General features: G+C 45.0%; 1 protein-coding gene across 1 annotated transcript in view; it reads left to right on the top strand.

Moving 5' to 3' along the window:
• Positions 1 to 26,617, top strand: part of UNC79 (unc-79 homolog, NALCN channel complex subunit) — a 298,085-nt gene that overhangs the window by 257,500 nt on the left and 13,968 nt on the right. The window contains exons 45-48 of the mRNA XM_033953271.1: positions 1,365 to 1,454; positions 9,594 to 9,769; positions 15,980 to 16,166; positions 26,334 to 26,531. Of these exons, the coding sequence (XP_033809162.1) occupies positions 1,365 to 1,454; positions 9,594 to 9,769; positions 15,980 to 16,166; positions 26,334 to 26,531 (651 nt within the window). The remainder of the gene's footprint in view (positions 1 to 1,364; positions 1,455 to 9,593; positions 9,770 to 15,979; positions 16,167 to 26,333; positions 26,532 to 26,617) is intronic.

The following is a 26,617-nucleotide window of genomic DNA, read 5'->3' as shown; positions in this document are numbered from 1 at the left end:
GGATGTACATTCATTTAAAACAATATGTCATTTCATGTCATTTTCAGCCCCGAAAAATAGGATAAAACTCCGTGTTCGCGGGGGTTAGGGGCAGAGCCGGCCCTCAAATATTGAATATTCGCGAATAACTTTTGGGCTGGCTCATTTGACCCACCCCCGCCTCATTCCGGACTTTCTCGCCTCCCTCCCGGCATCCCAGACCTTACCTGGTGGTCTAGCGGGCTTTCAGGGCAGGAGCGATCTTCCGACGCTCCTGCCCCATGCAGATCACTCATAGCAAATGGCTGCCATGAGTTCCCGTAGTCTCTTGAGACTAAGACGGGAACTCCCTGCAGCCATTTGCTTTGAGTGATCTGCACGGGGCAGGAGCATAGGAAGATTGCTCCTGCCCCGAAAGCCTGCTAGACCACCAGGTAAGGTCTGGGATGCCGGGAGGGAGGTGGGGAAGGTCCGGAATGCAGCTTTATAAAAATATTTAAAAAATCGCAAATAACCAAATCCACGAGATACTGAAACTGTGGATTCGGAGGGCTCACTTATTGTAAGTGGAATTGCATTCCAAATCTCCATTAGTCTGAACATATAGAAATTCGTCAGTTTTCCAGAAGATCTAATTCTCTTTAAAGAAGGGAAAGGGAGTTTTAATCTTTGTGTATTTCACAGGAACATACTGTAGCTCTTTGGGCATTCCAAGTTAATGGAACTAGAGGTGTAAAAAATACCGAACAAGAGTTTGAAAACAATGATTGCACATTTAAATTGAATCCTGAAACTATGGAGAAAATGTACAAGGTTTACAAACTTTTATTTAAGTCAACAAAACGTTGTTTTCCCAAAAAATTGGTTCTCATTTACAAGAAGACTGGACCCGACACGGTCCGTGTTTCAAAGAAACACACCTTCCTCAGGGGTCCGAGATGTTCAGTGCTTCACTAGTCGAGAACCTTATGGAGTACAACGGTTTTGTATAAAATTCGTGAGTAACAGGTGATGTAAGGCTTTTGCCTGGCTGCCGCTCGGTATGTGGAAAACATTTTATCGACTTAAATAAAAGTTCCTGAACGTTGTACATTTCCTCTGCAGTTTCTCTCAGATTTACACACTAGAAATGACACGTGCCATTTTAGGGAATGCGCCTACCAAGTTGTGCGCGTAACTTCTAATTAGTGGCAATTAGCATCCATTACGAGGTGTTAATTTGCTAATTGTCGACATCGATTGGTTTCGTTAAACAATTAAGTTGCGCCAACCCGCACACACAACTTATGGCACCATATCCAGAATTTGGGGGTGTACACCTGAAGATTGTTACCAATGCGGGCGCTTAAAACAATTGCGAATAACGTCGGTGCCTCTCTTTGCAGGGTGGAACAGCAGCGATGGAATGCATGAGGCAGTACGTGGGCGAACTGTTGGATTTTATTGCCGATATGCACACGTTAACCAAATTAAAGGTAAGTGTAATCTGCCAGCAAACCGTGTAATATTTACTCCCTCCTTTACAAAGCTGCACGAGCGTTTTTAGTGCCGGCCGCAGCGGTAAGAACTCCGACGCGCATAGAATTCCTGTGTGTCGGAGTTCTTACCGCCGCGGCCGGCACGAAAAACGCCAGCGCGGCTTTGTATAGGAGGGCCTTAGCTGGATCACATATTTTACCTTATTCTATAAGATTAAATTCAGGTGACTCTCTAAAGAACATAAGAACATAAGAAGTTGGCGCCGCTGAGGCAGACCAGAGGTCCATCCTGCCCAGCGGTCCGCTCCCGCGGCGGCCCATCAGGCCTAATTGCCTGAACAGTGTCCCTGACTAATTTTGTAACTGCCTCTAATCCTCTAATCCTATCCCTATAACCTACCTCTACTCTTATCTGTACCCCTCAATCCCTTTGTCCTCCAGGTACCTATCCAACCCTTTGAAGCCCTGTATCATGCTCCTGCTTATCACATCCTCCGGTAGCGCGTTCCATGTATCCACCACCCTCTAGGTGAAAAAGAACTTCCTGGCGTTTGTTCTAAAGATTGAATATTCATCTAGAATTACATTACATTACATTACAGATTTCTATTCCACCATTACCTTTCGGTTCAAAGCGGATTACAAAAAGAGTTATGGAAGAAGGGTTACAAAGTTAGATCAGAGATCGTTTCCAATAGAGGGATAAGAAGGATCAGAGGTTGGGGAGGGGATGGTAAGAAGGGGTATTCATGGCATTAAGCTTTATTAAGGGATTTCTTGAAGAGTATAGTGTTTACTTCCTTTCTGAACATCTTGTAGTCTGGGGTGGTTATCAATAGGTTGGAGATTTGGTTATCTATTTTTGCTGCTTGAGTGGCTAGTAGGCCGTTGTATATTTTTTTCCGTTTTACTTCTTTGATTGGGGGGTAAGTGAATGGGGTGTGTGTTTTTCTATGCCTGGTAGAGGTGGTTTGGATGAGGCGGTCGTTTAGGTAGGTTGGGCTTCTCCATTTATAGTTTTAAATAGTATACAGTAGAATTTAAATTGTATTCTTTCCTGGATTGGAAGCCAATGAAAATTGATGAATGCCTCAGTAATGTGATCATGTTTCTTCAATGAGTAGATAAGTCTCATAGCTGTATTCTGAATTGTCTGTAATTGTTTAATCATTATTGCAGGGCAGGGGAGGTAGAGGATGTTGCAGTAGTCTAGGATTCTTAGGATTAGAGATTGTACTAGGAGCTGAAATCCTGGGCTTTGTCTTGGATTCCACTCTTTCTATGACAAACCAAATTAATAACATATCCAAAAAATGGTTGTTTTTTTTTAGCTTACGGATGCTGAGGACAGTTCGCAGTTTTTTCCATCAACATCATTATACTTTACTGGTCCATGCTATATAATATTGGCTTATCTGGACTATGCTAATTCCCTTTATGTAGGTTTCAGTAAATGCAGCTTGAAGAATATGGCTTCCAAAATAGTTTATGGTAAAAATAAATATGATCATGTTACTCCATTGTTGAGGGCATTTCACTGTCTTCCGATATATTGGAGGGTCCAGTTTAAATGTGCAAATGTGATTTTTAAAAGTTTATATGGGATCTTTTCCCCACTATTTCCTCTTTCTCTTAATTCTCATCGTTTACTGTTCCCTGCCATTAAAGGGATTCAGACTCTAGATAGGCCTTCACATTCTTTGCCATTTACTATGATTACAATTTGGAATGATCTTCCTTCAGTTATTAGAACTCTCTCTTTGCTGACTTGTTGTAGAAAAACCTTGAAAACGTATCTATTTACAAAATATTTTACTGATAACTGATAGAAATCCCTAGCTGACAACTCTCTGTTGACATTTACTGATTTTCCCTTTTTTTTTTATTATCGTTTATCTATGGTCTTAAGATTAAGTTTTGTTAACCGGTTCGAGTCCCTCTGGGAATGGCCCGTTATATAAGATTAAAAGGTTAGATTAGATTGGATTAGGTCTGGCTTTCAGGGTAACCAAGTTGCACAAAATCTCCTTGTTCGTAGACCTTAGTTATGCAGTTAGAAAACAAATCTCTTGTGAAGGAGGCCCTTTCTGAGAATCCCTGATCTAGAATATACCATTGTCAGGGGGGGCAATGAACTGGTCTTTCTATTTGTACACTTTTCTCTCCGTATTCGCAGGGGGTTAGGTGAAGAGCCAGCCCGCGAATAGGGGAAAATAGCAAATAATTTTGGGACCCATCTCTGCCTCCCTCCTGCGTCCTCGACCTTACCTGGTGGTCTAGCGGTGACGCGGGGCAGGAATGATCTTCCTCTGCTCCTGAACCGTGCAAAGCCGTCATCAAAATGGCTGCCATGAGTTCCCGTTGTAGTCTCGAGACTACAACGGGAACTCACGGGAGCCATTTTGATGACAGCTCTGCACGGGGCAGGAGCAGAGGACGATTGCTCCTGCCCCGCGTCATCGCAAGACCACCAGGTAAGGACCAGGTAAGGTCCAGGGAGGCAAAAAGAAAAAAAAATTGTGAATAACTGAATTCGCGAGTAGAGAAACCACAAATCCGGAGGGAGAGCTTTTCAAAATTGATAGAAATAGACTAGTTTTAAATTTTTTTTTTTATAATCCAAGTGAATAAAAATAAACAAAACATAAAATCAAATTTGTATACTGCAAAACCTCAGTTTTATGGGTTTAACAAACTAGAAAAACCGTGATAGCGTTTTTTAGCGCAGGCCGGTGCACTGAATGCTCTGCGCTGCTCCCGACGCTCATAGGAACTCTGTGACTGTCGGGAGCAGCACTGAGCATTCAGCACATCAGCCTGAGCTAAAAAACGCTATCACGGTTTTTCTAGTTTGTTAAACCCATAAAACTGAGGTTTTGCAGTATACAAATTTGATTTTATGTTTTGTTTATTTTTATTCACTTGGATTATAAAAAAAAAAATTTAAAACTAGTCTATTTCTATCAATTTTGAAAAGCTCTCCCTCCGGATTTGTGGTTTCTCTACTCGCGAATTCAGTTATTCACAATTTTTTTTTCTTTTTGCCTCCCTGGACCTTACCTGGTCCTTACCTGGTGGTCTTGCGATGACGCGGGGCAGGAGCAATCGTCCTCTGCTCCTGCCCCGTGCAGAGCCGTCATCAAAAAACGGTTTGGTAAATTGAATCAGGTTGAACAGACTAGATGGACCATTCGGGTCTTTATCTGCCGTCATCTACTAAGTTACTATGTTCTTAACCTGGGATCTGTGGACCCCTAGGGGGTCAATAAATGGGTTTCAGGGGGCCCGTGAGGGTCAGATAAAAATTAACATATTCACTATACAGCTCAGTACTATTGATTTTTCTCACAGATATCGAGAGAGTAGATGTGCAAATTAAAAAAGATCTACCATATTTCCACGAAAATAAGACAGTGTCTTATATTAATTTTGGGTCCAAAAAATGTACTAGGGCTTACTTTGGGGATGTCTTAATTTTTTCATGTACACTCTCCCTTCCTCTCCTCCACCCCAATTCCTCCTCTTTCCTTTCTCCCCCCCATGTGCAGCATCATTCGTCCCCTCTCACCCATCCATTTGTGAAGCATCTTTCTATCCCTCCCTCCTTCCCATCCCCCTGTGCAACAGAACCCCACCGACCCTCCCACCGTGAGACTGACATACCTCCGCTCCGAGACCTCCTAAAGCAGCAGGAGTGGGGGTTGCTGAATCAACGAGTCTGATTTTTTTTCAGCAAATCAGGCAGCACTAGTGTCAAGGATGGAGTCAAGGAGTGTCAGGGACATTTGGGGGAGGGGCTTCAGGGGGGTCAGTCTTAACTAGGGCTCATTTTTGGGGTAGAGCTTATATTAGGAGCATCTTTAAAAATCATGCTAGGTCTTATTTTCGGGATAGGTCTTATTTTGGGGGAAAGAGGGTACAAGAGGATTGTATTTCATAATAATGAGTGGCCATTACTTTTTGCATTAAATAGGAGTGTTTTGGGGTTTGTTTTTTTTAGATTGTTTAATAATACTTTGTGTATGTCATATATGTATTGGACAATCAAATCTCGATAAATAAAGTACATTATATTCACTGCATGCAAAGTTATGTGTAGAGCAGGCATAATTGGGAGCATCTAAAGTAAAGTGCATTAATACATTAATTGCATGCACAATTGCCCTTTATAAAATCTGTGCTTAGCGCGGGGATGGGGTAAAATGCGGACCTCGCGGATCTAAACCCGCACATCCTTAAAAATCTGAGGTCCGTGCCGCCTGTAGTTAGTTTCTGGCCCAACTACAAAACATTCAGGAAAGAACTTAAAACTTTTCTATTCAAGAAATTTGTCAAATGATCTAACTAAACTTGATCGACCCTCCACAGATCCCGACGCGTACTACATCTATTAACCGTGTATTCTCCCTGGAAATGCCCAGGCCAACTCTTGTTGTAAACCGCCTAGAACTGAAAAGTATTGGCGGGATAGAAGACACCAATGTCATGTAATGTAATCAGTGATGTCACAATGACTTGATTGTCCTCTACTTGGCTCACATTTATTACATAGAGCAGTGTTTCCAATTTCTGGAGACATTTCTTTGTTCTTTAAGGGGTGGAAGTTATCAACATAGGCTACCATTCAGATGTGTTATTTTACTGATAACCTAGTTATTAGTAACTAAGTTTCATCGCATAGAATGGGAATAGCACGAGTTAATAATAATAATAATTTATTTCTTATATACTGCCAAAGCCGTAGAAGTTCGAGGCGGTTTACAATAAAGAAGGTTGGACAAACAGCGAAAATTGGTACAATCAGTGAAAGAAGATACAATTGAGAGGGCTGGATAATCAGCGCATATAATATAATATAAGAAGGACTAGACAGTCATCGAATGGAGATGCAATTAAAGGGAAACAGGATGCAGGTATAATATAATATAGGGGCCATATGTAAGGGTGAGTAGGGAACGGGGGGCTAATATCTTAATATCTTAAGTGGTAATATCTTAATTGTAGCCCACGTTGATAACTATGTGTGGAATATTGGCAGTTTTGCAGGTCATTGTACATTTACCCACAAAAGTACAAGTCAGTGGTCATGCGTACGTATTGTATTGTATTTAATAAATTTAATATACCGCTTGCACATGAGTATTAAGCAATTTACAAAGCTAATAATATATTAGGCACATTGAACTACCCTCACTGTCCCAGATGGGCTCACAATCTAAACCAGGGGTAGGAAACTCCGGTCCTCGAGAGCCGTATTCCAATCGGGTTTTCAGGATTTCCCCAATTAATATGCATGAGATCTATTTGCATGCACTGCTTTCAAAGTATATTCATTGGGGAAATCCTGAAAACCCGACTGGAATATGGCTCTCGAGGACCGGAGTTCCCTACCCCTGATCTAAACTAAAGTGCCTAAGAGAAAAAAAATGTCACTTGTATAAAGAGATAAATTGGAAAGAGGAAGGAACAAAAAGAACTCCAAGGGAAAACATAATATTACACTTCTCCCTCCGAATCCGTGGGTTTGTGATTTTTTTGCACGGGACCTCCCCCTAATTTTTAAAGGTTGAATCACTGTGTCCCAGACCTCCCCAGACCTCACCTGGTGGTCTAGCGGTGATGCGGGACAGGAGCAATCTTCCTACGTTCCTGCCCCGTGCAGAGCCGTCATCAAAAAATGGCTGCCATGTGTTCCTGTGATCTCACGAGACTACAACGGGAACTCACGGCAGCCATTTTTGATGACAGCTCTGCCAGGTAAGGTCTGGGGAGGTCCGGGACGCAGGAGGGAGGCGGGGGTGGGTCAGAGTCGGCCCTAAAAGTTATCCGCGATTTTTCCATATTCGCCGGCCGGCTCTGCATCTAACCCTCGCGGATTCGGAGGGAGAAGTATAGCTACGAGGAACCCCAAAATATCCAGGAAGAATGAAAATAAAGATTACATTTCAAAAAAATATATATAGTAGGTAACAAAATGAATATATAAATTACAATCAAACAAAAATAGAATGAAGATGAAAGAAATAAAAGAAAAATTAATACAAACCCAATAAAAAAACAAATGAGAGATAAAGTAAAATAAATTCCAGTCTGGTGCTAAGTCCAATCATCATTCCGGTCCAATGGCGCATCAAAGAAGAATCAGAGCAAAGAGGTGATAGGCCGCGTCGTTCTCCCAGATGATGGAGGAGAAGGAATCAATGGCTGTGACCTGCACCTCCCACAGAGTGGAGAGAGAACAAAATGAGCAGACGCCGAGGCAGGAGAGGGCCAGAGGCCGAAGAGGCAGAAGACATCAAATCCGTGAGGAAGATGCAGGCCACGAAAGGTCCCCCGACGCCAGCGCCAACCTGCCGCATGGCATCCAGATAGGCTCCCCGGCTTAAGCCAACCATATAGTCTCTGCCAACTGTCCTCGGACCCGGCCCGCCGGGGGGAGTAGTGCAGGAGCCGACAACGCCACCGTCGGGTGGGATGCAGTCCTGGTGACATGAAAGAGGAGCTGCTGCCGATGAAAGAAAAGCTGCAAGGCCCCACAGCCAACAGAGCCAATCTCCCACGGCAACAAAGAGAAACAGGTCCCAACTGCAGCAGGTATGGCCTACGACCATTGGACCAGGACTAAGGTCGAACATGAGGAAAAAGTAAATAAAAGATTGTAAGCGCAGTCCGAAAAACAAAGAAGACAGAAATGAATAAAAACTGAATTTTTTTTTTTTTTAAAAGTAATAGCAAAACAAAATAAGACAAATTAGAAGGGGAGGAACCACAGCCTACGATCTAATCAGGCACTATCTTGGTAAAAAAAAAAAAAGTGGTATAACAACTGAATCTATGGCGCCTACAAAAATCAGCACTGATCAGAATGGCACTTCACACTTGGCGCCCATACGTGTAACTAAAATTTAGACCAATGAAAACCAGGCCTAAAGACCTATGCCTAAGTTGTGCACAGAATGGGTGAATTCTGTTTACACTTAAAAAGTTGTATGTGCAAATTCTAATCAGTGCCAATTATTACTTATTAATTGCCAATTATCAGTGTCAATTAGCTTGTTAAACAATTGAGTACATGCAACTTGGCATTGCGCACAGATTTGCACAGAATCAGGGCCACAAGCCTGCATCCCTTCACTTCTCCCACAGACCACCCTTGCCTCTCAGGATCCCAGCAGTAAGAACATAAGAATAGCCTTACTGGGTCAGACCAATGGTCCATCAAGCCCAGTAGCCCGTTCTCAAGGTGGCCAATCCAGGTCCCTAGTACCTGGCCAAAATCCAAAGAGTACCAACATTCCATTCAGAATCCTAAAGATTAGCAAGATCCTGGAATGCCAAAAGAGTAACAAAAGATTCCAGAACCCCAAGGAGTAGCAACATTCCATGCAGAATCCCCAAAGAGTAGCAAGATTCAAGAATCCCAAAGAGTAGCAACATTCCATGCTACTGATACAGTAGATCCATTCCTTGTCATTCACTCCAAGGGTATGCTATGGCTGTCCTAAATCTACTCGATAGTTACCATTTTTGGACTTGTGTGTGTCTTAATCCCTTTTAAATCCAGCTGTGCCTGATGCTCTGACCAGTGGCATAGTAAAGGTGTGGGGTGGGGGAATCTGCCCCAGGTGCCACATTGGCGAGGGCGCCGGCACCCCTCCTCCTCTCTATCCCTGCCTTTTCCCACTCCTCCCCTCGCCTTCCTTTCCCCCATACTTCTTGTTGTTCACCGCCGCGAGCAACAACTTTTGATGTGCTCCTTGCGACTCTGTCATGTCTCCCGCTGACGTCACTTCCGGATGCCGCGCATAGGAAGCGACATCAGCGGGTGAGATGACAGAGTCACGAGGAACACGTTGACGTTCTTGTTACTCGCAGAGGTGAACAACTAGAGGTATGGGGGAAGAGAAGGGGGCGCGTGTGCGGCAGGGGTGATCAGGGAAGGAGAGATGAGGGCGGGGCACCTCTCACCCTCACTATGCCACTGACTCCGACTACATCCTCTAGAAGCAAATGCCACCATTTGTGCGTTGAGTGGAAAAAATACTTTCATCAAGTGGATCATGCCCAGAGGTTGTGAGGGAAACTGTTCCATTCTACTAGAGGATGAAGAGAACAATGAGCTATTTCTCTTTACAGAGTCATATGAAGACCTGCTCTCAGCCATTGCATGAAGATACCTTTGGTGGGCATCTGAAGGTTGGTTTAGCACAGATAGCAGCCATGGAAATCACCCGAGGGAATCACCGAGATAATAAAGCTGTCATTCGATACTTGCCTTGGTTGTATCATCCTCCATCGGCAATGCAACAGGGGTAAGATCAATTTTATTTCGATGACTAAGACTGGTAATATAGTGTTCCCCCGGTCGTTCGCGGTTTGCGGTCCCAATCATTTGTGGTATTTTCCGACCGCGAACCACTGACAAGGAGAGAGCAGCGGGAGAGGCAGGAGAGAGAAGCCGGAGTGCCGCGAGTACAGGAAATCACTCGTGGTACGCTCTGACCGCCTCTTCCTGCACTAAGTCGGGCCTTATCCGATCAGGAGCTGCTTTGGCACGCAGCTCCTGATTGGATAAAGCCCGACTTAGTGCAGGAAGAGGCGGTCGGAGCGTACCGCGAGTGATTTCCTGCACTCGCAGCGCTCTGGCTGCTCTCCTGCTGCCCTCTTCAGGCTCCCCCATGAAAAACCGTATTTGCGCTTTTTCGAGATTCGCTGGGGTTCCTGGAACGGAACCCCCGTGAATATCAGGGGAGTACTGTACATGAAAATTCCAAACTGTGCCAGGGATTTTATCAAATAAATTGACCTCCCACTGGAAGTTATGGAGAATGCAAATATTATTGAATGGGACTGTGAGTTGTGTACCTGGGAAAAAGGAGGATTAAGTGGCTCGTGCAAAGTCACAAGGAGTAGCCCTAGGATTTGATCTCACAACCACATGGTGCAGAGGCAGCAGCTCTACCACTAGGCCATGCCTCACCTCTGCTGTTGACAGTTCAGACTGAGCAAGAGCCTGCAGTAGACGAAAACATGGCTGATACCCATTTGTAATAATGCTGACCCTGCACTGTAGAATCATAGTTTTTGCTATTGGATCTAAAACGAAGGGCAGTGAGGTGGAAGAAAAAGGAGGGAAGGCTGTGTAAACTAGAGTTAAGAGATTGATATTGTTATAACTATATACAGTGGTACCTTGGTTTGCAAGCATAATTCGTTCCAGAAGCATGTTCACAATCCAAAGTACTCGTATAGCAAAGCAACTTTCCCCATAGGCCATAATGGCAACTCAGATGACTCGTTCCACCCGACTCCCGAGCCGACACCTGACCCCCGAGCTGAGCCGACACCCGAACTGACCCCCAAGCCGACACCCGACCCTGGGAACCGGCAGTATTGCTCCCCCAAGGCCCCACCCCCCGAGGCCCCTCCCTCCCTTCGTGATAGCTTCCTCCCCCCCCCCAACTGACCGGCCCTGTCCTTACCCGTGCGCCGCCGGTGTTAGAAAGTGCCTGCCACCGGTTTTCTGTTGGGCTGCTGCTGGGCATCGAGCATGTGCGCATGCTCAAGGCCTTCTGTATCTCACTCTCTCCGAGATTCTCATGAGACAGTTTATAGTGCCGGTACTAATTTATAATTCATTGTATGCTCTGTCTGCTATTAATTTGAAGTCAATCCATCCCTGGCAGTTGTCTAGCCAGGCTTTAGTGGTGATGCTTTCGCATAAAGCTTCTCTGAAGCTTTTGTGATGGAACGTGTTTTTCTCAGTAGCTGGCTCTAGTGTCTGGCTTATGGTCGGGTGATGGATATCTTACCTTTTAGAGCGAGGTTAAAACTCAACTCCGGCCAATTTTTATAGTGATTTAACTGGGCAGGAGAGCCTCCTGTCCGTTAATTCACTTGTTCCAGCCTAAACGCTGGTGTTCAGTAGCACTTAACCAGACGAGTGCCACTAAGTAATCAGCTCTAACCACTTCTGCACTGTCTGGTTAGAGCAGGGATGGCCCAAGGGCAGTGCTTAGGTAGAGCTGGTGCTTAACCAGTTAGCAGCAATATTCAGGGGGAGATTCTTAAAACTTTAACGTGCTCGCTAAACCGGTTCCAGCCAGTTTAGCGTTCATATATTTCAGCAGCGGATTATCAAAACGGCTTACCTTGGTCTTTTCCGAACCTCTTAGCAGTCTCCAATTCTGTCATGCAAATGTATTACAATGAGATCATTAATATTTAAAGGAGTGCTCTGGCCGATTCTCTGTTATCACCGGGTGATTCCCTAACCTCACTCCTACATTTGCGAGCTAAATTTTCCGGCAGTTCTGAGCTGGCCTTGCCTTACTTTCTGCTCAGTGCCTGAGTGCTGATTGGCTCAGGCATTGACAGGAAAGTAAGGCTTGACAGCTCCGGCCTGCCAGAAAATTTTGCTGCCGACAAGCAACCCCATTGACACCCCCCTGGTTGCAGGAGGGATGCCCAGTCCCTCCTGCCATCACTGTTGTGCCCCTGATGACCCCCCCAGTACCTCCAACAATCCCCCGCCCCCTTACCTTATTTACGAAGTATGGCTGGAGGGATGCGTACCCCTTCTAGCCAGCAGGCCTGCCTTTTCAAAATGACAGGCCTTCCCCTCCCCGGTGCATCCTGGGATGCACTGGGGAGAGGCCTAGGGCTCAGATTGGCCCAGGTTGCTTAAGGCCTCTTCTTATGGGAGGGGCCTTAGGTGTCTGGGCCAATTAGAACCTTAGGCCCCTACCTGGTGAATCCAGGGAGGGGCCTAAGGCTCTAATTGGCCCAGACACTTAAGGCCCCTCCCATAAGAGAGGCCTCAAGCAACCTGGGCCAATCCAAGCCCTAGGTCCCTCCCCAGCGCATCCCAGGATGCACCGGGGAAGGGGAAGGCCCACCATTTTAAAGAGGCAGGCCTGCTGGCTAGAGGTAACATAAGAACATAAGAACATAAGAAATGCCTCCGCTGGGTCAGACCCGAGGTCCATCGCGCCCAGCAGTCCGCTCACGCGGCGGCCCAACAGGTCCAGGACCTGTGCAGTAAATTTCTATCTATACCCCTCTATCCCCTTTCCCAGCAGGAATTTGTCCAAACCTTTCTTAAACCCCAGTACTGTACTCTGCCCTATAACTTCCTCTGGAATTGTATTCCAGGTGTCCACCACACGTTGTGTAAAGAAGAACTTCCTAGCATTAGTTTTGAATTTGCCTCCTTTCAACTTTTCCGAATGCCCTCTTGTTTTTTTATTTTCTGAAAGTTTGAAGAATCTGTCCCTCTCTACTCTCTCTATGCCCTTCATGATCTTGTAAGTCTCTATCATATCCCCTCTTAATCTTCTCTTTTCTAGGGAAAAGAGTCCCAGTTTTTCCAATCTCTCAGCATATGAAAGGTTTTCCATCCCCTTAATCAGTCGTGTTGCTCTCCTCTGAACTCTCTCGAGCAATGCCATATCCTTTTTAAGGTACGGTGACCAATACTGGACGCAGTACTCCAGATGTGGACGCACCATTGCCCGATACAGCGGCAGGATAACTTCTTTCGTTCTGGTTGTAATACCTTTCTTGATTATACCTAGCATTCTATTCGCTCTCTTAGCGGCAGCTGCACACTGTGCTGTCGGCTTCATTGTCATGTCCACCATCACCCCTAAGTCCCTTTCTTGTGCACTCTCATTCAAAAACATCCCTCCCATCACATAATTATACCTCGAGTTTTTGCTTCCCACATGCAATACTTTACACTTCCCAACATTGAATTTCATCTGCCATCTCTCTGCCCATTCCCCTAGTTTGTCCAAGTCTCTTTGCAATTCTTCGCAGTCCTCCTTTGTCCGAGCTCTACTAAATAGTTTGGTGTCGTCCGCAAATTTTATTATCTCACACTTCGTCCCTGTTTCTAGATCATTTATGAATATGTTAAAAAGCAGCGGCCCGAGCACCGAGCCCTGCGGAACACCACTCGTGACCTTTCTCCAGTCTGAGTAGTGGCCCTTCACCCCTACCCTCTGTTTCCTACCTTCTAACCAGTTTCTGATCCATCTATGCACGTCTCCGTCCACCCCATGGTTCTTCAGTTTCCGGAGTAGACGTTCATGAGGCACCTTGTCAAAGGCTTTCTGGAAATCTAGGTATATGATGTCTATGGGGTCTCCTCTGTCCATTTGTTTGTTAATTCCTTCGAAGAAGTGCAGTAAGTTAGTCAGGCACGATCTTCCCCTACAGAAACCATGTTGGCTGGTTTTCAGAAGTTCGTTTCTTTCAAAATGTTTATCGATGTTTTCTTTTATCAGTGCTTCCGCCATTTTCCCCGGAACCGAGGTCAGACTCACCGGTCTGTAGTTTCCCGGGTCCCCTCTTGATCCCTTTTTAAAGATGGGCGTTACGTTGGCTATCTTCCAATCCTCCAGAATCACACCTGTTTTCAGAGATAGGTTGCAAATTTGCTGCAGTAGTTCTGCTATTTCCTCCTTTAGTTCCTTCAGAACCCTTGGATGGATTCCATCCGGACCCGGCGATTTGTCAGTTTTTAATTTTTCTATCTGCCTGCGCACCTCATCAAGGCTCACTTCCATGGATGTTAACTTTTGTGCTTCCCTCTGGCCAGCCTTCGTAAACAACTTAAGGGGGTGCGGTGTGGGTGGTCATCCGGGGTACAACAGTGGCTGGGGAGGGAGTGAGTATTTCTCCTGCTGCCGGGGGTAGGGGGGTGTCGGTGGGGGGGTCATCCGGGGTACAACAGTGGCTGGGGAGGAAGGGAGTATTTCTCCTGCTGCCGGGGGTAGGGGGGTGTTGGTGGGGTTGCTTAGCGACAGGAGGGAGCGTTTATCTCTTTTGCTGCCCAGAGGGGTGGGGGTTATTGCATGGCGGCAGGATGGAGTGGGCATCTCTCCTGCTGCCGGGGGGGGGGGGGTGGATTGCATGACAGAGGGAAGGAGTGGGCATGCATCCCTACTGCCGATCTTCAATGTGATGTCTTTTTTAACTCATGTGAACCATTTAGTTTTAAAGCGGTATAGAAAAATTTAAAATAAATAAATATTCCGTGCATTTTTTTAAATTTTTTTTTTTTTTTTTTTATTTATTCAATTTTTCTAAACCATGTGCCGATCGCTATCTACAGCAATTGGCACATGCAAATTTAGTGACCCTCCGCAAACCACATTTTCATGCATGTTTTTTTAAAAGAATGACCCGCCATTTTGAAATCGCGACAGCTGCCCGTCAGATTTTACTGCGAGCATCTGAGAATCTTCCCCTCAGTCCACTAACTGGTTATGCATGTGGCTAAAATTAGGATAGCAAAAAGCCTGTCCTATGTAGCTACGTAGCTAACCAGGCATCAATCTGAATATTGACCGGTACTCAGTTACCTTCCATGTAGCGCAGGGGTGTCCAACCTGCGGCCCAAGGGCCGCATGCAGCCCAATGAAGTATTTTGTGCGGCCCTGGTCGAGAACGATGCAGTGTTTTCCTCTGCTGTCCTCAGGTATTTACCGTCTTGCCGGCTCCCTCCTCTGTCTTGCTGCAGCGTTTGCGCATTTGTGCGGCCCCTGAAACATTTTTTTCATCCAATGCGGCCCAGGGAAGCCAAAAGGTTGGACACCCCTGATGTAGCAGCATCAGGCTCACTGGTGCCCCTCTCTTTACCCTGCAATTCCAATCTCCCCTTCCTCTCACTCCTAATGAAAGAGAGCTCAACTGCAGATCTTCACCAACTCTCAATACCCCCTCCCTACCCCATGATTTTGTATCCCTCCTCTCTCCCACCCTCGACCACAGAAACCTTGACTGAGATCCCCAGCCCACCTCCACCCCTTCCCACCCCTGTAGACCCTGCCCCCCAGCCTATCGTGTAGATTCCATGTTAAACACTTGACAATTTCCCTCACTACTTAATTTAATTTAATTTTATTTCTTATATACTGCTATACCGTGAGGTTCAAAGCGGTTTACAATAAAGATGCATTAAAGATACAATAAAATAAAAATAAATATAGATAGGTACTTGGAAGTTCTCTAACTGTCCCGAAGGCCCACAATCTAACTAAAGTACCTGAAAAATAATTATTAAAAATGGTAAAGATAGAAAAGATAAAAAACAGAGATAGAGACAAGATATGAACATCCCAACAAGTATTCAGTGAATAAATTAAATTAGGATTAAAAAAACAAATAAAATGTATAAATTTAAAATAAATTCCAGTCAGAGGTTTTGTGAATAAGGGCCGTACTTTCTCCTGCTTAATTTATACGAATGTAACCAGGTTTGTACTGACATAGGCAGATCAAATCTAATTTTTTTTCTCTCTCTCTCAGTGTTTGAATTACTGTACAGAGCTCAGATTGCATTTCCAGTTATACAACTGCAGCATTTTCCCCACAAAATTGTTTTGCATTGCACAAATGTAATTTGATAATATTTCTGTTTCATGGACTGTTGGCTTCTAACTAATTTAGCTCGAGGCAGGCAGTAAATGAAGCCATCCAGAGCAATTCTTATGGTCTTTCCTTTCCTCCGACAGACCCAAAGAATTTATTGAGTGCGTGTCTCACATCCGGCTCCTGTCGTGGCTCCTCCTGGGGTCTCTGACGCACAGTGTAGTGTGTGCCAATTCTCCCTCGTTCTGTATGCCCATTCCTCTGGATGCGGGATCCCAGATAGCAGATCATCTGATTGTAATCCTCATTGGCTTTCCAGAACAATCCAAGGTAATGGCTTAGTGTGATGGGGACTCTTAAGGAGAAAATTCTATAAAGTAGGTAGGTTTCACCAGTGGCGTAGGAAGGGTGAGTGGCGCCAGGGGTGGTGGTGCCCCTCCCCTGCCCCCTTCCCTTTCTCTGTATCTTTTTTAACTTCTCTGGCGTGAGCAGCAGGCCCACGTCGGTGTCTGCTCACCCTTTGACGTCACTTCCTAGACGCGCGTCACCAGAAGTGATGTCAGAGAGCGCGCCGATGCCGACGTGGACAGCAATCTCACACCAGGGAAGTTAAAAAAAGGTACCGGGAAGGCAAGGGATGTGCGTGCACAGCAAGGAAAAGAGTGGGGGGTGGGGGGCGGAGAGGGGGAGAGGAGTGCCGTGCACTAGGAAGACTGCGCCCTTTTCTAAGCCACTGGGTATCACATCTGCATATGAAAGGCGCCAGAAAATGGCACTATTCAATAAGGTAGAGCTTAAGGCCCTGATTCTATAAAAGACACCTAACAGGCGCCTAGATTGGGGTGCCTAGCTAATCTATCGTGTTTCCCCGAAAATAAGACACTGTCATATTAATTTTGGGCCCAAAAAAGGCACTAGGTCTTATTTTCGGGGTCTTATTTTCTAGGTCTTATTTTTTTCCATGTACAATGATCATCTCTCCCTTCCTCTCCTCCACTCCACCCCAATTCTTCCTCTTTCCTTTCTCTCCCCCACATGTGCAGTATCTTTCCTCCCCTCTCACCCATCCCCTTGTGCAGCATCTTTCTATCCCTCCCTCCCTCCCTCCCATCCCCTCCTGCAGTGCAGCCGACCCCCCCCCCCCCCGCTGACCCTTCCATATCTCCCTCCCATCCGAACCCCGCCGACCGGGAGACCAAAATACCTTCTTCCAAATAGCAGCATCGGCAGCAATCTAAACAGGATGCTTCGTGGCCTTCTCCCGCCGGGGCGTTCCGTCTGCCGCGTTGCTGTGATATCCTCAGAGTAATGCCCTGGTGAGAGAAGCCCGCGAAGCAGCCTGTTTAGATTGCTGCCGAAGCTGCAGTTCAGAAGAAGGTATATCAGTCTCGCGGTTTGCGGGGTTCGAATGAGAGGGAGAGATGGAAGGGTCAGCCGGGGGGGGGGGGGAAGCGCTGCTGCCGGCAAATCCAGCGCTTCATACTAGGGCTTATTTTTGGAGAAGGGCTTATATTAAGACCTACCCTGAAAATCATGCTAGGGCTTATTTTCGGGGAAACACGGTAGTAGACACCTTACTTAATTTTTTTCATTGGCTTAATTGGTGCTGATAATTGAAAGTGCCATTAAAAAGCAATTAAAAAAATTAATTAGCTAGTAAGCATCTACACAGAGGTGCCAACCGTGGTTAGGTGTGAATTCTGGGCAACCTTTGGGCAAGGATTGAATTAGGCACTGGTATTGTAGGCCAAGAAAACCCTGGCTTAATATACTGGTGCCTAAGTTGATTTAGATACCACGAAGCGGTAGGTGTTGCTTTTCTAGGCGCATACCGAGTTAGACGCTTTTTATAGAATCTGGCCCTAAGGCGCGCATTGTCGAACCGTCACCAATTTTCTAGGCCCCGATAAGTGCCCATACCACTGTTAAAAATGCCTTCCATATGGCTTTTTTTTTGTCTGAGAAAACTGGCGCCTGAATCACGCCTATGTAGGTGCTTTAGGCCACCAAATGCCAAATTAGGCGTGGCCAATGCCGGAAACGCGATTCCCGCCAAGACAGGCGCCAGAAATGTAGGCCTAGAGAACCCGGGTCTACATTTCTGGTCCTATCTTTCGTGACGACGTGCTTCCAAAACCGGCGCCTATGCGTGATTGACACTCGATTGGCTGCCGATGTCGGCGCTGATTCAAGAATCCGGGCCTAAGTTTCATAATACCTAACTTCAAGGGAGAGGGTACATGTAGGTGGCGCATGGGAGGACATGTTAGGTACATACAAGTCAATAGTCAAAGATATTTTATCAGCCTGGCTGGTAAAAAAGTGAGTATATGATAAATAAAATGTAGAAACTAGAATTATAGTGTATATACATAGAACGAATGTATTATGGGATGAATATGTAACTACTACTATTACTATTTATTATTTCTATAGCGCTGAAAGGCGTACGCAGCGCTGTACATTTTAGCAGTCCCTGCTCAGAAGAGCTTACAATCTAATTTAGACAAGACATTTCAGGGTTGGGGAAGTTATAGGTGTTATTGGTGTTTGAAACAAGGAAATTGACCCTGGGAAATCCACAGAGAGAACAATCCCAAAAAAACTTTGTGGAGTGACGATGTTCCTGAAATGGACTTTATTGAAAGTTTCAAAAGTCAACGTAAACAATCCACATGAAAACCTTAAGGACCTAGTATAGTATAGGAAAGTGACAGCAGCAGGGTTGGGGAGATTATAGCGGGTATAGGTATCTGACAGCAGTGAGGGGGAGTTAAGAGTTGAATGTATACTGTATATAGGGTAAAGATAGTATGTAAATAAAGCAGGGGTGGGCAACGCGGGCCGCAATCCAGTCAGGTTTTCAGGATTTCCCCAATGAATATGCATGAGATCCATTTGCACACAACGGAGGCAGTGCATGCAAATAGATCGCATGCATATTCATTGGGGAAATCCAGAAAACCTGACTGCCGAACCCCTGGTCTATAGGATATATAATGCCCAAATGCACCATTACCATCAATGAACACTATCTGAAGCTCATGCATAGATAACCATTACAGAAACACTCTAACTCTTGTATGGTAACACCATAACTAAAGCTCATATATCGTAGTTCATGTATTGTAACACCATTACAGAAGCTCATGTAAACTGCTCTGAATTGACTCCCCAGTCATTAGTAGCAGTATAGGAGCTTTGAAGAAACAATTATTACCATATCACATGTATTTGCTTGTATTTTTTTTCTCAATTCTTTATTTATAAATTTTAACAATTTTGACAATCTTCCAGTCAAAAAGGAAAAAAACTTCTTGTTGACAAACCTTAATCAATAAAATATAACATAATTTCACAGAAGAAAAGAAAAAGAAAGGAAAAATTTTCACCACAAGAAGTAGGTAGTCCACAATATATGGAGACGGAGTTAAGTTTGCTGAAATATAAAACCAAAGAAGAACATAAGGAAAACTAAAGATGGGGGTAGATGGCTCTCGAATATTTCTTAATTGAGCTAGATGACTTCAACAGCAAACTCATGTTATTGTAATAGGCTGCCCTTTGGCGGAAATAAATTTTGATAGGTGCTGTGGTTCATAAAAAACATATCTATTTTCCTTGAAATTCAAAACACATTTACAAGGGTATCTCAGGACAAATGTAGCCCCCAACTGGAGGACCTGAGGTTGAACTGGAGGACCTTGGTTGAACGAGACACATCTGGATACATTCTTATTACATTGGATAGTAAGGAAACATCTTTATATTTGAAAACCAATTTAAGCATCCCTTCTCTATCAGCATCTAAAGCAAATTGTACCAATAATGTTGCTGACACTTGAGTCTCCATATCTGATCTCTCCAGGAAACTAGATAAGTCCAAACTATCAGCAGATAAATTCTGCTGATTAGGACTCTGAGGAGGCGGAGTCTAACCAAGATGGTGGTTTGAGACTCCATGGAGACGCTGCCGAGGCGAGTCCAGATTTCGTTTTCCTACCTCTATGGTGAAGCAAAAGTCGAAGACCCGGGTCTTCCCAGAGGAGTCACTTGCAGTTCAGACTGGCCCGATGGATGTCTTCCCAGAGCACGGCCCTCGAGCACAATTACCGGAGGAGAATTCCTCGGCTGGGGAGAGTGTGCAGGCCGAGGCAAGTGAACTCTCTTTCGAGACGGCCACACTGTCACCAGATGAGTGGAGTCCGCTGGCGCACCCTGGAATGTCGGAGGAGTGGCTGGCTGCTAACCTGACGCAGGATGCCCTCTTGCCAGCCCAGCAGGGAGTGAGCGCTGGCCCTGGACGGAAGCAGGAAGAACACTGTGAGTCAACTATGCAGTCGGCAGGGGAACTTCAGCAAACTCCGGTTATCTCAACTGCTGCTGCTGGGTTAACAGGTACTGTGATTTCTACCAAGGGCCTTAGAACCGAGGTTGTTCCAATACAGAGGCCGAAGGTCTTCAATATGGAAACAATTTGGGATGCAATATCTAATTTACAACTCATTCTGGGCAATCAAATGGAACAACTTTCCACAAAATGTACAACGGCACTTTCAGAAAGACGTGAATTAAAGACAAGGACATTGACTTTGGAAAACAAATTAGACGGAGTAGAAGTTAGAGTTAAATCTTTGGAGACCCAAGCTTTGATTTGGGTTAAAGACGGTGAAGTTTGCACTTAAAACAAAAAACATTGGAAAATTTCACTAGGAGATCAAATTTGCGGATTATTAACTTTCCCAAACAAACTGCAATAACAGCAATATGTTTAAAAGATATATGAACGAAATTTTGAAAGTGCTGGAAGCCTCCTATTCGCCTCTCTCTAAAATTTATTACGTACCTAGAAGTATTTGCTTGTATTTTTACCACATTTGAAATCTAATTGACTGTTGTCAGTCCTCCTTCTGGCTCTACTGCTGATTCATTGCGTTTTGGTTTACTTACATTGCGAACTGCTCTGGTCTTGATTTTATAGCAGGAAGTCTTTCCAAAGTAATTCTTATTTTTATTAAAGCCAAACCATCTCTAATAAGGCACAAGTGCCACTACACAAATATAGGCCTAGTCCAAAAGAAGAAACAGGCATATTTTATAAAAGGCTTCACTTAATACAAGACTATCTCTACTTCAGGGAGCAAGGTGAAAGCTTGGCTCTTCAACCAAGCCTTTAATGGAAGAAGTAACTAACTTGCTAGTCACACACACGCACAAGAACCAACAGGAGCTGCCCATAGGAGGGCAAACATGGGAGATAACACAGGAGCAGTAAAGGATACCGTAAATGAAACTGTAAGGACAGCCAAGAGTAGAAGGTCCAAAAAGGTAACACGAAGGGAACTTAGATGTATGTATACAAATGCTAGAAGTCTAGGAAACAAAATGGGAGAACTAGAGACGATAGCAAGACATGAGAACATGGATATCATTGGCATAACAGAAACATGGTGGAATGAAGAAAACAAATGGGACACAGTACTACAGGGATACAAACTATATAGAAGGGATCGAGAAGGGCAGAAAGGTGGAGGTATTGCCCTATATGTTAAGGAAGGAATAGATTCTGTTGGAATGATTACAACAGACAGGAAAGAGAAGCTGGAGTCCCTCTGGATCAAAATTCCTGGTCACAATGGCGCAGATACAAAATTTGGCCTTTACTGTCATCCCCCAGGACAGGCGGAGGACACTGACTCAGAAATGATGGAGGAAATCAAACAAGTATGCAAGACAGGCAATGTAGTTATATTGGGAGACTTCAATCTCCCAGGAATAGACTGGAAACTAGGAGCCTCCAACTGCGGCAAGGAGGCCAAGTTCCTGGAGGTGCTAGGGGATTGCTTCCTGGAGCAAATGGTAAAAGAGGCGACGCCACCTTGGACTTGGTCCTAAATGGTCTCACGGGACCGATAACAGAAGTAGAAGTCATGGTTCCACTGGGAACGAGTGATCACAATGTAATCAACTTTAAACTTGACATCGGGAAAGGGTAACATGCCAAAACCTTAACCACCACCTTAAACTTTAAAAAGGGTAAATACGATTGCATGAGAGCCATGGTAACAAAACGACTCGAGAAGATGGTGGACAAACTTGAAACAGTAGATCAGGCATGGTGCCTATTGAAAAATACTATTGCAGAAGCACAAGATCTCTACATTCCGAGGATTTCCAAAGATCGGAGAACTAAAGGCAATGGAGAACCGGCATGGCTTACCATACAGGTGAAGGAAGCCATAAAAGAAAAGAAGGACTCTTTCAAAAAATGGAAATGCACGAAGACAACCGAAGCCTGGAACAAACATAAAGATGAACAGAAGAAATGTCACAAGGCGGTGAGGGATGCAAAACAGGACTATGAGGAAAAAATAGCCCGGGAGGCCAAAAACTTCAAGCCCTTCTTTAGATACGTGAAAGGGAAAAAACCTGCAAAAGAGGCAGTGGGACCCCTGGACGACAAGGGAAGAAAAGGGTACATCAAGGAAGATAAACAAATCGCAGACAAACTAAATTCCTTCTTTGCGTCCGTCTTTACGAAGGAGGACACCTCAACAATACCTGAAGCGGAGAAACTGTTTACAGGAGAAATAGAGGACAGCCTCACCACAGTTGAAGTGAACTTAGATCAGATATACTACCAGATCGACAAACTTAAAAGTGACAAATCCCCTGGACCGGATGAAATTCACCCGAGAGTCTTGAAGGAATTGAAGGTTGAAATCGGAGAGTTATTGCAAAAACTTGCAAACCTGTCAATCAGAACTGGTCAGATACCAGACGACTGGAGGAAAGCGAATGTCACGCCAATTTTCAAAAAAGGATCGAGAGGAGAACCGGGCAACTATAGACCTGTGAGTCTTACATCTGTCCCCGGCAAGATGATTGAATCACTGATCAAGGATAGCATAGTTCAGCACTTGGACACACACGACTTGATGAAACCCAGTCAACATGGATTCAGGAAAGGGAAATCGTGTTTGACGAATTTACTCCAATTCTTTGAGACCGTGAACGAGCAAATTGATAGTGGAAAGCCGGTGGACATAATATACTTGGACTTCCAGAAAGCGTTCGACAAAGTTCCACACGAAAGACTTCTCAGGAAACTACAAAGCCATGGCATAGAGGGACTTTTATTGGTTATTCCTACCCTTAAAATGATTAATACACAGAGGCAATTCATTTTTACAGTTACAGCACCACAAACTTGGAACTCCCTCCCGCTATACTTACGACAGGAGAAAAACTTAGATAAATTTAAAAGCCAACTCAAGAGCTTTCTTTTTAAAGACGCTTTCAATGTTTAATTGAAAAGCCAATTGCTCTTTATAGTAGTAATCCATTCTGCTTAATTGTGTATCCTACTCCCAATAAACTAATTTGTTTTCCCTTCCCCTTTGTATATTACCCTTAATTGTTCTTCCTTTTCTATCAGAAAATGTAGTTCCTTCCCCTCCATCCTAATGTTTCCCGTTGTATTTTGTCTATGTTTAAAGATTTTATCTTTTTATTCATTTTTGTTCTTGTTTACCCAATATTAATATTTTATGTACATCGCTTAGTAATCAGTGATAGGCGATTGATCAAATAATGAATAAACTTGAAACTTGAGATATACAAAGATGGATAGGCAAATGGCTGGATAACAGGAAGCAGAGAGTGGGCATTAATGGGAAGTTCTCCGACTGGGAGAAAGTGACTAGTGGTGTACCCCAGGGCTCGGTACTTGGGCCAATCCTTTTTAATATTTATATCAATGACCTGGAAAACGGAACATCCAGTGAGATCATCAAGTTTGCAGACGACACAAAACTCTGCCGGGCAATCAGATCGCAGGAGGATAGTGAGGAATTCCAGAGCGATTTGTGTCAGTTAGAAAAATGGGCGGAGAAATGGCAGATGAAGTTCAACGTGGAGAAATGCAAGGTAATGCATTTAGGCAGTAAGAATAAGGAATACGAGTACAGAATGTCAGGTGCAACTCTGGGAAAAAGTGAACAAGAAAGGGACCTGGGTGTACTGATAGATAGGACCCTGAAGCCGTCGGCACAATGCGCGGCAGCGGCAAAGAAGGCAAATAGAATGTTGGGCATGATAAAGAAAGGAATCTCGAGTAGATCGGAGAAAGTTATAATGCCGCTTTATAGGGCAATGGTCAGACCCCACTTGGAATACTGCGTCCAACATTGGTCTCCCTACCTAAAGAAGGATATAAAACTGCTGGAGAGGGTGCAGAGATGAGCAACAAAACTGGTGAAGGGTATGGAGAAACTGGAATATGAGGATCGACTTAAAACACTGGGATTGTTCTCCCTTGAGAAAAGGAGACTGCGTGGGGATATGATCGAGACCTTCAAAATACTGAAAGGAATCGACAAAATAGAGCAGAGAAGATTATTTACATTGTCCAATTTGACACGGACAAGAGGACATGAAATGAAGCTAAGGGGGGACAAGTTCAGGACTAATATCAAGAAGTTCTGCTTCACACAGAGAGTGGTTGACATCTGGAATACTCTCCCAGGGGAGATTATTGCGGAATCGACAGTCCTAGGCTTCAAAAGCAAACTAGATGCATATCTCCTTGAGAGAGGCATATAAAGATATGGTTGGCTATAAAATAAGCCAGGTGTATACCTGGCAGGGCCTCCGCGTGTGCGGATCGCCGGACTTGATGGACCGAAGGTTTGATCCGGAGATGGCGCTTCTTATGTTCTTATGAGGGTGATTCTGTCGCCTGAAGCTATCAGTTGTTGAAGAATCATTATCAATGCTGGTATTTTGAGGAAGGGGAAATGGGGGAACAGTGACTTCCAAGTTAGTTCATAGCAGGGAGAAAAGCAGCAGTTGCAAAGCATTGACAGCAAGTTACAGTAACAGTTACGGACAGTAGCATAATAAGGGAGACTGGGGAGTTGTCAGTCCTGGGCGACATCTTGGTGGGGGCACCGTTTCCCCGCTCCCCCCTCCCCCACTATCGTACAAACCCCTTCCATTCCCTCGTACCTCTTTAACATTTGTGGCGCGAGCAGCAACCCTAACCTGCTGCTCACGCCAGCGTCAGCTCTTTCTCTGATGTCACTTCCTGGGCCCGTGTCTAGGAAGTGACATCAGAGGAATAGCAGACACTGGCGTATGTTAAAGAGGTACGAGGGAACGGAAGGGGCACGTGCGGCAGGATGGGGGTGGGGCGGAGAAGGGGGTGGGGGTGGGGGAGGGGCGCCTCTCACCCTCGCTAGGCCACTGGTTACGGAATCTGTTTCTTCACGGTTTCAGCTCCAGCAGGCAGCTCCGAAACATTTCAGCTGCTCCATGAAAGGATACGGATGAACAGAACCTTGTTAACTTTCCTTGATCATAGCTAGAAAACCAGCAGAACGGGGTGAATCAGTTCAGACTGCTGCCGTCTTGTTCCATATGTTCTAGCTGTAAAAATGCAGGAATAACATAAATTAAAACCAAGGGCTCTTTTCTTTTATATTTTGTGTTCTGTATTTCTGAACCAAGTGTATTACTTGTGGTATATCATAAATCAATGAAAAGATTAATGATAATATAAAATCAAGGGCAATTTCAAATCAAACTCTCTCTTTCTTTTCTCTTGAATGTAGCCCAGAATCAGTGAGATATTAATTTTGGTAGATACAGCATCGTATATGTGAGACCTCAATAGCGTCCCAACTTCTCAATATACTGCACGTTCTAGTTTATGCACTTCTCTCAGAAACCATCAAGTTTCTCCAGATATCTTCCAGCTCTGCATTTGCTTCATCCCAGACCATCCTGGCACCGCTTGGCAAAGCCGGCTCAGCCATTAGGCGAGACCAAGCAGTCACCCAGGGCAGCAGCATCTTGGGGGCAGCAAAAAAGCAGATGCAGTCAAAGCAAAACAATAGATCCGGGGAGCCACACAAAGAAACCGTCGGCACATTCTTTAACCTGCATTTTTAAAGGATGTGTCATGATCATGAGTGTTGAGTGCAAATCTTCACCAGTGCCAGTAGCCTCTCTGGCCTGCTGCTCGGGCTGGCATTGGCTTTCCCTCTGATGTCACTTCCTGTCCCTGCAACCAGGTAGTGATTTCAGAAGGGAGCCAGGCCGGCACAAATAACAGGCCGGAGAAGTTGCTCGTACTGGTGAAAATTTAAAAAGGTACCGGGGGTGGGGAGGGAGGGAAGGTGTGAGCATGGTATGGGGAAGGGGGGAAAGGGAAGATGCTGGTGCCCTCACCAAGATGGCGCCCAGAGTGGTCCACCCACCCACCCCCGCCCCCTGTTACTATGCCACTGCACATACCTTATCTCTACAGCAGCTACCTTTTTATTTAGTTTTGCATGCGTTGAATGAAATGTGGAGATTCTGTTGTCCCGCCCACCACTGGCTAATAAATTACCGAGAGTAAATGGGTGGAGTTAGTTGACCAGTTGTTGACACCTATCAGTCTTTTCTCCAGCCAGTGCTTGAGGACGTTTCTTCCGATTTTTCTTCCCGCAGACCTCGGTGTTACACATGTGTTCTCTCTTCCACGCCTTTATCTTTGCCCAGCTGTGGACGGTGTACTGTGAGCAAGCCGCTGTGGCTCCCGCGGTTCAAAACCAGAACGAGTTCAGTTTCACAGCAATCCTGACAGCGCTGGAGTTTTGGAGTCGGGTGACGCCCAGTATCCTGCAGCTCATGGCACACAATAAAGTGGTGAGTTAACCCTCGAATCCTGGGGTGGTTGCGCTTTCAACAAATTTCAGACTGTTGAGGTGGGCCCGGGACTCTGTTGGGTAGGG

Source organism: Geotrypetes seraphini, chromosome 7 (assembly GCF_902459505.1).
Source record: "Geotrypetes seraphini chromosome 7, aGeoSer1.1, whole genome shotgun sequence".
Taxonomy (NCBI): Eukaryota; Metazoa; Chordata; class Amphibia; order Gymnophiona; family Dermophiidae; genus Geotrypetes; species Geotrypetes seraphini.
Note: the sequence above shows the minus strand (reverse complement) of the source record. Positions and strands in the feature narration are given on the sequence as shown.